Below are 16152 nucleotides of genomic sequence, written 5' to 3'. Positions count from 1 at the left end.
GAAGATTGACTGTCCGCAGGGTTTTGTTTTTTTTGTTGGTTTTGCTACTTAATTAGAAACCTTTTCGGTGGCGGCCAAGCCTTACAAATTGCATACATTATTAACATAGAGAGGGAACACTGCCCACACTGCTCACTGACACCTGACAGTCTTCCCCAGGTAATAGAGTCGAGAGCTCCTCCCATTACTTGTTCCGCATTCATGTATGTATGTATGTATGTATGTAGCTTGTCCACGTCGTCAAGCTGTCTATCAATTTGATAAGCAGCCGCATTAAATGGCTCACGAAAATATCATATATACCCTTTTACATACACACGCCTTTCCCCCCCCTTTCGATAGCGTATTGCAAAACGTGACTTTGGCTGAAAGAGTTGATTAATGTTTTAAGGTAAGTGCTGGAATCAAACAGTGCATAGCAAAATATACATAAATTAAGTAGACTGCAAAGTATTAAAACGAAGATGCTGTCGGTCAAGGGCAGCATTACTTTATATCATAGGCAAAGAGAGCGAATCACTTAACATTTGCACTCGACTAGTTAATACAAGTATCTAAAGACTATTTATAAGGTGTTAAAGTTCAATTTCCTTATTTCGTTAGCTCTTTCCTCAGCTACCCAAAAGTTGATTATATTCTTTTAAAATTTCAATTACTCCAAGGGCATACGTTATGTTTCTCTTTGTTTTTTTTTTTGAATAATTATTAGGAAAATCTGTTTCGAATTTCAAGTGCATACAAATAAATGTACTAGAAAATGCCATCTATCAATAGGTTTTCACTCAGTTTCTACGAGTTTGTAAATATTGATAGAAAACTATACAAATCATTGTGGAAGTTTTACAGCAAAATTTATCGATCTATCCGTGTGTGCGTTTATTTGTTTATTTACCTGTAGCTACCTGTCTACATCTATCTATCTATCTATCTGTATGTTTGACTATGCATCTGTATGTATGTCTGTATGCTGCTTAAACGTGTATGATACATGTGGCGGCTGTCATTTTGGTGATTTTAATTACACCTGCCTATAATTCCCATACAAAATGGCAAGACAAGGAGGCAGCTATGCAAAAAGTGATAAAGAGTGAGTCAGATGGATAGATACATCCATCCATCCATCCGTACATACATACATACATACTCATATGATGCTGTTGTATTTTGTGGATACATTTGACGGGCGGCGCTTGAAGTTGACTCTCTCGGTTTGACTCTCTGTTGAGTTGCTGCCATTAAGGCCAGACCATTATTCTATGTACATTTCCACATTGGGATAATGTACTTGTGTTCAGGTACAGATATAGCTACAAGGCATGTGAGATGTACCTCTAAAAGGTAGCTGCTACAAATGTTTTCTGTGTGTTCTTTGGTTTCTTTTTGTTTTTTTTTTTTGTATTTATTTGTATTATATTTTTGGCTTTAGCTTTGACTTTTGCTTTGCTTTGCTTCGCTTTGATTCAATGGAAAATTCAACATTAACGTCACATTAAAAGTAAACAAACTGACAGACATCATTTTCCTTTCCATCTCTCTCATTCTTTCTCTCTTTCTATATAATCAACTTTATCGACAGGCAAAAATTTCCCATTAACACTTTTTTAGACCGCAAGAAAGGGTACAGCAAACTAAAGGAGCGGTCATGTCGTGGTTTCAGTGACCTAGGTATATATATATACATATATATTAGAGTAATTCTAAGTGACAATATAGTCTTCTCGGCCAAACGGCTATACAACTTTGGCAAAGTTTGATTTGAATAGTCATAGATTTATTTTCTAAAAAGTTACCAATCCTTTTCACTCTACGCCCATGTTTGTATATCTTTCTGAAATCTTATTTTAATTATATTTAGAAATATGGCCAGAAGGCATATGTATATAGCGGTAGTTATCGGCGATGCATCATTTTCGACATAGTCCGATTGGTCATTAACACACAGATGACATTTAGATGGTATTTTAACGGTTCAAAACAAATTGTTGTTTACCCGATCAAAGACCTGAATAGCCGCCAAAGGGTACGATCGCTGAGTTTGGAAATTCTTGGCAAAATATTACAAGAAATGTTATCTTAAGGTCCATGATTTATTTGTTCGATCAGTCGAAGACGCAAAAGCCAATTGAATAATGCTTCTTCAAACGTGAGTATCAATCGATAAACATGAAAATTTGAACCCAACAATTCCGACAAAATGTGCGATATTATGTAAAACAGCAGCCAAAAAAACAAAAAACCAAAAAAGCGAAACAAAAATCAAAGTGAATTTATTTCACTCTTATTCGTTTTCCATGTTTCATTCAACGCGTTCAAGTTCAAGTTTTCTTTTCCATTGTTTTGCTGCTGTTTTCGTTTGGTTTTTCCTTTTTTTTTTTTTTTAGTTGCAAGTGTCGATGGATTGATGCCCAATTAAAAATACTTTGTGCCGACCAACAAACCTGAACCCGAAGGCAACAAAACGAAAAGAAAACAGCAAAGAAAGAATCAAAATAAAAAATTGTGTGCTATAATTATCACCTTAATAATTCATAAATTTGCAACCTAAGCCAATTGATGAAGATGATTTCAGAAATATACAAAGAATAGAGATACATTCTGGTTGCCTTGCGCTTCTTACCGCTGCTCCGTCGTGGTCGTCGTCATTATGTGCTCCTGCTCCATTTTGGCCATGGTCTTTTTACGTCTTATGGCCATATGCCGTTCGCGTGTTGGAAACTTTGGTTGTTTCTTCACTAATACCGGTTGCACTTGCATTGAATTATTCTTCATTTTTATATTCCAAATAAGTTTCACAAAGGAATCAGAATCGGCGAGACTTTTGCAATTGATAGAGTATTAAAGATTCTGTAGGTTCTTTTTGTTGTGTAACACTTTTTCTCTACACACACCGCTCTGTAGGGGTCTTTTGAGTTTTACCCCCATTCACTTGATAGGCTCATATGGATTACGTTGCACGATTGAGATTAAACATTTGCGTTTCATTGAGATAGTTAACCGGGGGAGGGGGATTCGCTTACATAAACGGCGATTGCTGCCAAGAAATGGGTAAACAATAAAGGGGACACGACCTGTGAGTGGAGTCGTCCCACAATTCTGACAGCTATCTAAGTACGTAGAATGCGTGCGACACGATTTTCAAACTGATAAGCACACACACACACACAAAATAAAATTGACATTAAGACAAACACAACAAGATTAAGAGAGAGAGAAAGAGTGTGTGGTGTTTGCAATGAGAGAGAGAGAAAGAGGGTGGTAACAATCAACAGTTTGACATGCACTAAATGTATTTAAATTTTTCGTTTTTAACAAATTTCTGGCCCGATCGTTAGAGCAACTGGCGCACAACTGTTTTAACTGTTTAAATTGCAATGCAATTTTTTGAGCTTGACTCAAAAAATAAAGGGAATTCAGTTTAATTTTAATTATACGACTATGTTATGCCCTTTAAAATCCTTTCATAGCATTCCCAAAGCGTGTAAAACGAATTTTGTGTTTTAATGCCAAAAAGGATTCATTTATGAAGAATAGCTAAAGTCCTTTTTTAAACAATCTTACCCAAAGGTTTGTTTGTTAGGGTATGTAGAAAGCACTTGGCTGGCCTAGTGTATTGAGCAAGCGGCAACGACAACTGAATAATAAATCAAACATGTGAGCATATGAATAAACACGAGTCAGAGTCAGCTGTGTGTGAAGTCAGTCATTCAGTCAGTCAATGTCAGTCTCGTCAACGTTTCATTGCTCAAGCTGCTGCTGCTGCTGCTGGCTCAAAGCCCTAAAAATTGCACGCGTTTTGCTTGAACTTGAGGCTGAACCCCAGCAGCAATTGAAACTGATGTTGCAATCGTCTCTCAATCAATTCGTAAACTCAGAGGAGAGTAGGAACCAATTGAGAGGAGCAAAAGGAAAATGCGTAATGTACATAAATACAGGGGGGGAGGGAATGGAAATTGGTATTGAAGAGGGGATGGGGCACATGAATGAATTACTATTACAACAAAAGTAAGCCCAAGGTCTTTTGTTTGTTATTCGTTGTTTTTTTTTCCATTGTCGCTGCAACAGAAGTGAAATCCATCAGCACCCAAAACGAAGGCCATAGAAAAACAACAGCGGGTTGGAGGGGAGCGCCGCCCGGGTAAGAATATGTTAATTATCTAATAATAATGCACTTTAAAAATGCATAAACTTTCGGTATTCCATAGAGTGGGTGGATGGGTGGTCATTAAATTAAATAATTGTAATCGACGGGCAATTGCATTGCCTTGTTTGTCCTCTGTAGTTAAATGAATTTCTGTCAGTGTTTTAATTACTCATAAGATATATGTATAACAGACAAAATTTAATAGAATTTGATGACTTTGATCTAAGTTGTCGTCAACTTAATTAACTTCCATGATGGCCCCATAAAAATCACCAAAATCTGTAAAAATATTGTCCATATAGATGGACAGATGGATGAGTGGATGAATGGATGGATGGATGTACGATTGAATGGATTGATTATTATTTTGTTAATTTTATAAATTTTGTTGTTTTGTTTTTTTAATTTATTTCGTCTATTAAATTTGCCATAAAGAACCTAAAGCGATAAAAAAATCTCAAAAACTAAATGAAATTGTTGCCAAAAAAGAAAAGTTTACAAATGGAAATTGAGCAACACACACACACACACACACACACACGGAGACATACACACACACACATATGTATGTATTTCATTGAAATCATTTTGCAAAATTGTTCAGTTATTGGCGGGCAGCCAGAGTCAAAATTGAAAACAAACAAAACCACAGTTAGACAAAGGAGACGACAGACAAACAGACAGACCGACTGTATGTCTGACAATTGGACAGACATTTGGACAATCGCTTCGCTTTAGAAATTAATGGCGTAATTTGAACGGTTTTAATACCCTTTGCCAAAAATCTGGACCATGCATTTCCTCCTTTTACGAAATACGCATAAAGTGTTCGAATTAAACGCAGATTTCTTTCACCTTTCGCCGGAAATGTTGGAAAATGTTACTTTACTTGTTTGTATCATGGGTTTCGGGATATGGAATCCGTTGTTTATCGAACGTATTGTGGCGAACTACTAGGATATACAATTAATTTGGGGAAAATATAAGAGTATAGAAAGAAACTTTGTCTTGGCTCAAATTTCGTACTTGTATTTGTTTTCCCATTGTGATTGTGGTTCGGAACGTTAAGTGTTTAGTCCTAATTGCAGACCAACATTCTGGTAACTAATATGCAATGCACGAGAGAAAACGAGAGAGACAGAGAGAGAGCAAGAGGCTGGGGTAGAACAGGAGAAGGAAAAGCAATCGCATGATGAATAATTAATAAAAATCCCGCAAATATTTATTTTGTATACAATGCGGGGGCAATAATTATCATCAGCATTCTAATGAGGGGGGTGGTCGATGGGTTGTCATCAATGGCATCGCCATCATCATCATTTCCCCCGCATTTTCTTTTCACTTTTCACTCGGTTTTGCTTGTTTTTTTGGCTTGCGGTTTTACCGTTTAATTCAATGATTTTTCACGTTTTTTTTTTTTCTTCTCTTTCAAGTTTTATGAGCAGAAATTCTTGTTTTTGAGATTTGTTGGCATCGCCACTGACGCATTGATTTATTTATCCGATTTGACTTATGACTTTTTTTTTTTGCCCTGTTGGCTGTGTTTATTGTGCATGTTTTAAATAAATTATTGATTTTTAATATCCAATAGAGAAACAAACAAAAACAAGGACGATTTATTTAACTAAAGTGTGTCTGGGAAAGTGAAAATGTTAGATAAAACTATTACAGTTTTTCCTATCAGACTGTTAAGTCTACTATTCATCTAAATAAGTTTCTTTCATTAATTTAAATTTATGTTATAATTAATTGAAATTCTAAAATTAAACCACTTATTACTCAACGTATTCAATTCTTGTTTTTCAGATCATTTTTATACCATACACCCATAGGGTGAAATGGTATATTAAAGTCGCCAAAATGTATGTAACAGGCAGAAGGAAGCTTCTCCGACCCTATAAAGTATATATATTCTTGATCAGGATGAATAGCCGAGTCGATCTAGCCATGTCCGTCTGTCCGTCCGTCCGTCCGTCCGTCCGTCCGTCCGTCCGTCCGTCCGTCCGTCCGTCCGTCCGTCCGTCCGTCCGTCCGTATGAACACGCAGATCTCGGAGACTATAAGAGCTAGAGCCACCAAATTTGGTATGTATACTCGTGTAGTATGCACATGTTCAGAGTTAATTGGAATTTCGGCCACGCCCCCTTACGCCCCCAGGAATCACATAAAACTGTTTTTCTTAAAAAGTATAACAGCTAGACACATCAAATTTGGTTTATATACTCGTTTAGTTGGCGCGCAGAAACTAATTGTTTAAAATTTTTGCCACGCCCCCTTCCGCCCCCGGAATTTACATAAAACTGATTTTCTTAAAAACTATGACAGCTACCGACATCAAATTTGGTATGCAGACTAGTTTAATAGACGCGCAGAAACTGGCTATTTAAAAATTTTGCCACGCCCACTTCCGCCCCCGCAAATCAAACAAAACTGATTTTATCAAAAACAAACAAAGCTAAAGTCACCAAATTTAGTATGTATACTAGCTTAGTATTCGCGCAGAGTATATATATTTTCATATTTTGCCACGCCCACTTCCGCCTCCATAATTAAGAAAAAACCGATTTTCTCCTGTAGTTTTTTGACTATCGCATTCAAATTCGGCAGACTAATTAATCTTATCTATTTCTACAAAACTACCAAATTTTATTGAAATCGGACTAGAAACATGCAAAATATGCGTATGAACGTATTTTACTAAGCGGTCCACAAGGCCAGAATTGGCCGTTGGCTAGTAGCGGCGCTAGAGTGCTCGTGTGTTCGTAGAGTGAGCGAGATAGCACATACTATGAAACATGTAAAAACAATTTAATAGACATACATATGTACATTTGGTTTTCGAAATTTAAAAAAATTTGTTTCACCTGGTGTATGGTATACCCGAGTCGACGAGTCGACTTACTTGCTTCATTTTTTTGGATTTTATATGACTCGAAAATGCCACGCCATCTGGCGAATATTTTGTGCAACAGGCCAAAAGCTTTCATTGTGTAAAAGCTTTTACACAACTAACTGAACAAAATATTTGGATCTTTAGCTTTAGCGTTAGCACAAACTCAATTGTTTAAACATTTTTGCACAATCTCGATTCAAAAGAGGAATGGAATTTAAATCATTAAAATTACATGGATTACTTAATTTTTTATAGAATTATTCAAATTTTTATGCCAATAGTATGAAAACTGTTTATAAGAGTAAGACCACTAGGCGTATGAGTTATAAAAAAGCTTTAATTATTACACATACGACGTGTTTGACCATTTATGAAATTGTTGAGAAAAATGTTTGCAAGTTTATCATCAATCAAAAATGCAAAACTTTAAGTAAATAAAATGCAAATTTTCAAACTCACCTCCAATCGTGGGCTGCAAAGCCAGGGCAATCTGATTTGCATTGCTCACAACGAACACCCTCTTCCACCTCCCGTATGATGACACCCTGAAAGAAGAGATAACATTTAAAATTTTCTGAAATTATAAAAAAAGACTTCGATTGCAAGCCAAACAGTGGGTACTGCTAGTTTATGCACACTTGCCATTGCAAGTAATATACCCCTTTAAACAGCTACTTACAGGGTATGCCCAGCGAGCCGCATTAACTTCCAAAGTGTCTTAATTCAAGACTAAAAGATGGATGGAAAGAGAGAGAGACTGGGCTGCAAGGGCAAAGCACATGGCCAAGGCTTTGTTTATATATTCTTAGCCGATCCAGCATACATTTATGTATGGTATTTGTTTATGCAATTTAATTATTAACTTTTTATAAAAAAAAAAAAAACCAACCCGAAAACCGTTGTGAAGGAAGCAATACGATTTTGTTTCAAAAGTGAATCTCCTTTTTTGTTGCCCTACATTGCCATTGTGTATTTTATGTAAATTTCACAATTAATTTACGTTGAAACAAGACACACTCACACACACATACACAGAGCTCTGTGTGAAACAGAGAAGAAATAAGAACAACGAATGGGATTTCCACCGATTATACAACTCAATTTGTGCCCAGCTCATTTACGGGCCATTGCATCGGGGGAATAAAACCCATATATGGAGTTGGGTGTATGAAGATGCGAAATGTAATTGCATTGGCCGGCAATATATTTTCCACAGCATTTCCCTTTGCAGCATTTCCTACAAAACATTTCCCAATGCCAAAAGTCATGCCAAAGAGTCAAGCTTAACCAAAATGGTAAACGACTGAGTTCTCTCTGCTGCGGCTGCTGCTGCTGATGCTGCTGCTACTGTTAGTTGGCCAAAGAGCAAATTGCACTTGTTCCAAAAATACTTACATACATGAAAAAGGAGAGAAAGAGAGCGAAAAAGATGTAGTGGGAAAAGGGCCAACAAACCAGCAAAACCAACAAAAGTTGAAACAACAAAATTTGCACTTGGCATGCTTCCATTTTTATATCTTTCAGGTTTTCTTTCTCTTTGTGTCTCTGTTTGAATGCCATACACTTTCTCCCAAAATGGGTATATCAAGTATGACATAAACTTAAGAATTTGTCAAGTCAAAAGTCAAAGATGCAGATGAAGATTAAAGCATTCTAGTCGCTTAATTATAAGTGCGATGCTTGATCATCAAGTGTCAGTTAGATATTCTGGGAAAGGGTATACTTAACGAGGCAGTGAGTAGTCTGGCTATCGATACTGTAGTCGGAGTCTGTTTGACTGCAGCAAAAGATATTTTCTATATGGAAATTAATATGCAGGATGTGCCGCCTTTTTTGATGTTCTTTTTTCCATTTTTTAGATTTCTGTTTGAGTGCAATTCGAGTTGCCCTTTTGGCAGTTGCCACTTGCCAATAATTGTGACACATGGCGCGAAAATCGATGCTGACCCAGTTCCAAGTGGTGGGTAGGCCGACAAGGATTTGCTTGACTGAGGTTCGACCCACCCATCAGCGGGAGGGCAGCGACAAGATTGGCAAATGGATATGGATGAAGAGTAAAAATGTGGCGACAAACATTTTGTCTGACAATGAATGTGGCATTAAGTTGCAGTCGTTGTCGTTGTGGCTTTAGTTCTTTGTTATTCCTGTTGTTGTTGTTGTTGTTGGTGGTGTTGGTGTGAGTAAATGTTTGACTTCCACTTAAGCTCCAATTTGAGGCCATTTGCCTTTGTCATTGGTCTTTTGGGCAGGAAGAGATTAATGTCAGTCTAATTAAACAAATGGGCATGTCAATAAAACTATAAAGTATCTTTGATATGTATCCAATATGGAATATTGGCGAAAGTTTATGTTTAAGATAATTTGAGATTGGGGAATTTGGATTTCCATTTTTATTTCAGCAGCAGTAGCATCTGCTCTCCTTCCCCTCCACCTTAACTCATTAGATTTCAATTTTTTATAAGTAATTAATTATATTATTTCTATTTATTTTATTTGTTGTCGAATAAATAAATATTTGTATAATTTACATACGAAGGTAGATATATGTATTTGTTTGTTGATATTAAGCTCTGATCATTGTTTAAAAATAGCTTTCTCTGCTTAGAATTTGCTCAATCTAATCAGATTGAAGTCAGAATGACTTTGCATTAAACGAAGGGAACAAAGATTCAAAAATGAAATTTCATAAATTGACTGCCTTATTTGACCATTTATTTATCAAAAGGGGATTTTGGCGAATTAAATATACATGCATACAAATATTAAAGTTTAATTACACGGATTGTTATTTGTGTATTCACAAAATCTTTGCAAAACAATCAATTTGTCAACGTTTTTTGTTTGATATTTCTCATGAAATGATTTAGTTTCATTTAGTTTTTCGCTCGTTTATAAGATTCTTTGCCAATCTCGAATGATGTCATCGTAGTCCAATTTCATTTTGTAATTTCTTCAAACATAAACCTGATCAAGTGACAGTCAAATACAAAATAAGAAACAAAAATATGTTGCAATTGCCATTTTTGGGTGTTGATATTGGCTTTTTTTCTGCTTACAAATCATGGCTAATACCAGTCCAAGATCCAGCCCACACACATTACACTCCCACACTCTGACTATTTAGATGCAAAAAAGTTCTGGCCAAAAAAAAAAACTACGAAAAGTCTATATCTAAGCTGGTTCCAGATTTTCAAAGCATGACGCAGTGTCTGACTCTTGGCTTGACTGTTTGTCTGCGGTGAAATAAAATAGATAATACACACACACACACCTCCCTATATATGTACATACATACATATATATGTATATATGAACAGCTGAACAAAAATCGTAGGTCGGCAACAACAAAACTGAACATAGTTAAAACCGGCTTTCGGTTTACTTGGAAATATAAATTTCTATGTATGCCCAACCCCAAACAACCACAAAAAAAAAGAAACAGAACGAACAGTAAGTGTTTGTTTATTGCAAAATACTTTAACAACAAAAACAACAGTAGAAAAAAAATACACAAAAAAAAGGGGGAAGAAAAGAAAATCAAAAGAACGAGCTAACTTTGGAATTGTGGCCAAGTTTGTATACTCTTGATATTAGCCACACACAGCAGAAAGCTAATCTTCTAGAGCTTATAACTTAGACATTGTTTATATGATCAAATTCCAAAGTTATATTTTCAATAAATATTATTCTTCCATGTTAATAAACATTTCCTTGTCATCGAATATCAAATTCATTTGAAAAATGTATTTTATTTGATTCCCTTAAATAAATATGTAAAATGACTCACAAGGGAAGTACCCAAGTTGATCCAGAAAATGATATTTCTATCAATCGAAACGGTTTGTTGAGTTGTTGTTTGCTTTATGCAATTGAAGTTTAACACTTTTAATTTTAAGCATTAAGGAAATCTATTATTTTTATTGTTACTACAAAGGCAAAAGCTAAAAAACCATAAGATGAAGTTCACTTGGGAGATGCACTAATATTAATGGCAAGTGTCAACGAATACCAAAATTGAAGTATCATAAGACCTACATACATATAAATGTACATATAGAACCATAAAAATGTTGAGGAATATGAAACAAAGAAACTGATAGTTAAATTTCTTTATCATCTAGTTGTTTTATTTCCATTAAAAATTGCAAAAATATCCTTAATGCTGCCAGACTACACCCAAATCGGTCGTTTTCTGTCGATTCGCAGATCTGTCTTTGAAAAAAGCAATATAAAAGTTCATTTGGTATATCTCTTTGTTACCTTCCTTAGATTCTTCCCTTCTCAAAGGCTGGTCAATTTAAGGTGTATGAGAACGAAACTATTTCCACCTAGAACTAGGATAATATCAATAAGCTGCTGTCATACAGGAGGCCCGAAGGTTTTCTTACAATTTATAGTAGTATCGTGAAACTATCAAGATGGGCGGGAATTCCATAGTGTCCCGAAAGGTATTTAGGGTAAATCTTAGCCTGCCAAACAAATAACCGAATATTACGTTATACCAGCTTTGGTCAGTTCTTAGTTATCTTTTTCTATTTATAGCACTAGTTGACGCTAAAAATAAATCTCTGAATTAAATACGTTTCCATAATAAGCTAAAATAGAGGAACTTGAGCACAGTTTTCGTGAGAATCATTCTTAAAGGCACTTGATTTAAAGATTTCTAAATATCTTGTAAACCTTATTGTCCAGATACATACAAATATATAATGTAGTTGCCTCTTTATTCTGCTAGTTTATAAAAAGACGCATATTGGGAGAAGATATCAATATACCCGCAAAACCCTGAATCAAAATGAAGACAATTAAAGTACAAGTGAAGTTTCTTTCGTCTGTCGAAAAATTGGCATTAATTAACACAAGTTTTGTTGCTTTTTTTAGTGTGTGTATGTGTGTGTGGAGTGTTTTTTTTTTTGGTATCATTATTTTTATAACAATAATGATGATTTCAATGATCATGATAATTTTGATGATTTCAACCTGTTTGTATGCCCACACAGAGATCTCAGATAACTTCTCCCCTCGATAAACTACAACAACAACAAAAGACGAAGCAAGGTTAAATGTTAATACCATGTAAAAGTTACATTATAACCATAATTTTTCACAGTCTAGTTAAGATTTTGTAAAGTCTAAAAACAAAAAACAAAAAAAAATGGCAACTTGAGGCTAATCTGCTATGGATGTGGATCAAGATCATGCGTAACTCTAAGCCAAACATGACGAGTCGCCAAAGTTGTTTGACCAAATGAGAAAGTGAAAAAAAAAGCTTTGGTTCTGGCTTTACTAGGGCAACGATCTTAGCTAATTAGTCTCGATAAAACCGCGAATAGATAGATTATATATACATCTATATCTATTGCTCTCTCTCTCTCTTTCTCTTTGCTGACATCAGCATTTGCGTTTTCTGGACAATTTATTCCAATATTTTGTTTCGTATCGTGTGTATTTTTTTGTTTTTTCTGTTATCCAAATATGGCTTTAACCTCATCATCATCATTTCATTTTATTTGGCGCTGCTTTCTAACTAACCCCCACTCTCCACAACTCAATGCGTCTCTATCTTTCTCTCCCTCTCTCTCTCTCTCACTCTTTGTCTCAATCTATATATGTAAGTATATATATTATATATACATATGTATGTATATAGAACTAGCCATGTTTTAATGCTTGTCACGTAACATTTACTCATTTTCATGCACAGTTAGTCATAGAGCCGAACAGACGAACTCATATTTTCAGTATTTCAGTTTCAGTTAATATATTTTATTTGCTTTTTTTTGGTTCACTATTTGACGAACTAAAAATCGTTTCAAGATTTTTCTGCTTAGCCAACAGAGAGTGGAGTAAAAAGAAAAAGAGAGACAAATAGAAATTAACACCTTTTGCATTAATATTACCCTAACAAAACAGAAGAGTATCTTAGTTATTCTGTGTATTCGAGAAGATTAAAGTCATTTACTTCTTCAGTTGCTTGACTTTTCATTTATTTATTCTCATATATATTAGAGATCACTTGATGATTATTCTCGGATTCATTTGATGAGATGCCCTGCCACATGGCAGGGTATTAAAACTCCTTCGCTCTGCATCTCCAATTTGTTTATTCACAATTTCAATTCGCCGAATCAATAAATTACCAAACATTTATGGTTGGCTATATCTTTCCTGTTAATGTCATATCATACAAACCTTGGTTCAAAAACAAAATATATATATATATATATACAAAAATTCCCCCAGGGCTCTGCTTAATGGAGAAAACAACGTTTCTTTTTTTTTCTGTGTTATAAGCCTTAACTGATTTCAATTTTATTTGCTTAACAAAAATAAACAAAAAAAAAAAAAAAAAAATGTAAAACTTCACAACCCGTAAGTATGGGGAGAGGGGGAAATGACATATAGACATAAATCATTAAACTGCAAATAAATAATAATAAAAAAAAAAAATGCCACACACACACACGCAAAAAGGGGGTTATGGGTGGGTGGTGATAGAGAGGGGGAAAATTATTCACTAAGCGCTCAAATGACGCAACAGAACAGAACTCGCAGATCGGTCCGATCGTTGATTGGGCACTACGCCTACCGCCAGGGAATTTTGATAGGCGACCGATTGCGTCGTATTAAAGCGGGGGCGGGACGTGCTTGATGCTGATATTGCTGCTGATCGCGACGCCCCAAATATATGGTAGGCTCTCCTCCACTCCCTCCAAACTTGTTGTTGTTGTTGTTGTTGTTGGTTAGAGCACGTGAACTGGACGTCTGCCATTGGGATGTAGTTGATGTGGTGGTTTTAGGCGTCTTTGGAGCATTGTAATGGCCACCAAAGTAGGTCTGCTGATGGGGCTTACTACTGGATGAGGAAGAGTGCGGACGATAGTTAATGGCGCCGCTTGGGGCGGACTGTGGTTTATTGCCATAGAGCTGAATGCGAGTGGGAGCCCTTCCACGGCTTGGGGGAGGCGCCATGCTTGGTTTTCCACCAAGTTCACTGCCTATGTGAACCAAAGTCTGATAGCGTCCGCTCATTTTGGCAGGTTGATGATGTCTTGTGGGCGAATGTGGTTTTGCATAATACTCTGCAGTTGGCATGGGTTTGGCCACGCCGACGGGAACAAAACGTCCCGGGGAATGTGGGGATATGGAATTCTTAATCTCGATGCGTATAGATGGAGCTGCTGGTGCAGGAGATGGTGAGGATTTCCTGGGTTGAGTCACACGGAATGTCTCGTTGCGTTTAACAGGCGAACGGGTGACAGATCGTGATGGCCGATCTCGGAGTGGCGAACGTGACTGTGGCCGATAGTTGTCATTTTCGAAAACCAAAAAGTCCGGACGATTCTCTTTCGATAGACGATGTTGCGCTTGATCGGATGATGATGATGCTGTTGTTTGTTGAGGTACTTCCACAAACCAGGCAGGATTGTGTGGATCCTCCTTTTGCTGTTGTATCAGGCGATCACGAAACGATTTACGAAAACTACTCAACGTGATTGTCTTGTACTTATCCCTTTCATCGTCCTCCAGTTGTTGATCCTCCACTAGATCGGCATTCGTATGGGTTTTCAGTTGCTCCAATTGTTCGCGCAAATGTTTGGGTGGCTTACTCTTACGATAGGTGGATGAATCGAAGCTACCACTCGAATTTGAATTGGATCCAATGCTAGACTGACGATTTATATTCGAATCGCCCTGTAGTGCCTTCAAACTCGATTGCTGTTCATACAGGAAATTGAAGGGATCGGCCTGGGCATCGTAGTCAACTAATCTCGAATCGGCTCCATCGTTGCGCCATTTGTAATATGTATTTGTGGCCGTATCACTAGGATGATGCTCATAGGTAGCCTCCTCTGAGGGTGATGGAGTCTTCTTGCGTTTCGTAAATGTACTAAATTTGCTAAAAACTTTCGATTTTTTCGATTTCTTTTCCAAAGTCGAGCAATTCGAGGGCGGGCGATCTTCATCCGAGGGATTCAGTATGAATGTATCGCCGCGTTGAAGGGTCGAGCTAGTTGTGGAATCACGACGTGTCGATGTACTAATCACACTAGCTGGTCGAGAGCTGGAGCTGCGAACTGGTGTTGTATCACGGGAAGAGCTCTTGGCCCTTGACGAAGACAAAGATGAACGTATGTTGCGAAAAAACGACATATCGCTAATAGCGTTTGCAGCAATTTAACCTTGGCTTTTGCCGGCGGCGCCAAGCTTCAAAGCTCTAAGCTCTTAACCTTGCAGAAAAGTAAAAGACTTAGTCGAACAGGGGGGAGCAACTCTAAGGTGAGCTGCGTTACGGGTTTTCGAGAGCTTTGCGCGTCCGACGCTGTCAACTGCCAGAAAGCAACTGAGCAAAAAAAGCCAACTTTACTTATTACGCGGATCACTAGAATATCTGTGTATTTTGTTGCCATCTCGTTCTCGCGCTTCGACTTTGGCCACTTGGTTGGATCGGTTAGTCGCGCGCGTTCCTCTTGTATATGTACATTTGTTTTGACCAATTTGGCGTACAACTTCATTATCAAGTTGACGCTTTTTAGCCATTTGTTTGTATGTAAAAATCACAAGCTCAATGCGTGGGCTCTCTAGTTACGAGAGTTTGCATTATGGTGGTGTGTGTGTGTGTGTGTGTGCTATGTAAAGAAGAAGCATAAAGGGCCACAAAGCTGGGCTTTTAAAAATTGTTTTGCTTTTAGGGCTTTGTGTGTGTGTGTGTGTAATTTATGCATCAGAAAGCGCTCTAATTAGTTATCAGGTGAGGGGATCAACAGCTCATTTGAACTCATTAGCAAAGTAACAATGAAAGTTCCGCAGCAAAAACAAATTCCACTCATTTGATACCCTGTAAGAAGTATTTATACATGTATATAAATAAATCTGTATTTGTCCTTGAGAGGCCAAAACGTACATAAAGGATTCAAAACCAAATATATATATATATATTTGTCCACTATTGTGGATAGAAAAACTATTCAAATCAAATCATGTGTCTATATTTTATATATTAGTGATACGATCAATATGGATGAGAAATCAAAAGCCGTTTAAACAATTCCAACTCTAAATTCTCATGAGAATCAGTTTGCAACGAACTGATATACCCTTACATACCGTGCATACA

The 16152-nt window shown here is 36.7% G+C and overlaps 2 protein-coding genes across 4 annotated transcripts in view; both read right to left on the bottom strand.

The window, feature by feature from the left end:
* Lmpt (Limpet) overlaps positions 1-16152 on the bottom strand; it is a 66679-nt gene that overhangs the window by 37859 nt on the left and 12668 nt on the right. For 2 of the 3 annotated variants that reach the window (XM_068285818.1, XM_068285826.1), the window contains exon 2: positions 7494-7579. In XM_068285818.1, coding sequence (XP_068141919.1) covers positions 7494-7579 — 86 coding nt within the window. Of the gene's footprint in view, positions 1-2617; positions 2785-7493; positions 7580-16152 lie in introns of those variants that run through there. The other variant, XM_068285835.1, reaches the window with a different exon arrangement.
* Positions 13345-15359, bottom strand: LOC137573895 (uncharacterized). Its single transcript, XM_068285972.1, has one exon. It carries the CDS (start codon positions 15186-15188, stop codon positions 13620-13622), a length of 1569 nt encoding a protein of 522 aa, XP_068142073.1. The 5' UTR covers positions 15189-15359; the 3' UTR covers positions 13345-13619.

Source organism: Drosophila tropicalis, unplaced genomic scaffold (genome assembly GCF_018151085.1).
Source record: "Drosophila tropicalis isolate 14030-0801.00 unplaced genomic scaffold, ASM1815108v1 contig_1109, whole genome shotgun sequence".
Classification (NCBI taxonomy): Eukaryota; Metazoa; Arthropoda; class Insecta; order Diptera; family Drosophilidae; genus Drosophila; species Drosophila tropicalis.
Note: the sequence above shows the minus strand (reverse complement) of the source record. Positions and strands in the feature narration are given on the sequence as shown.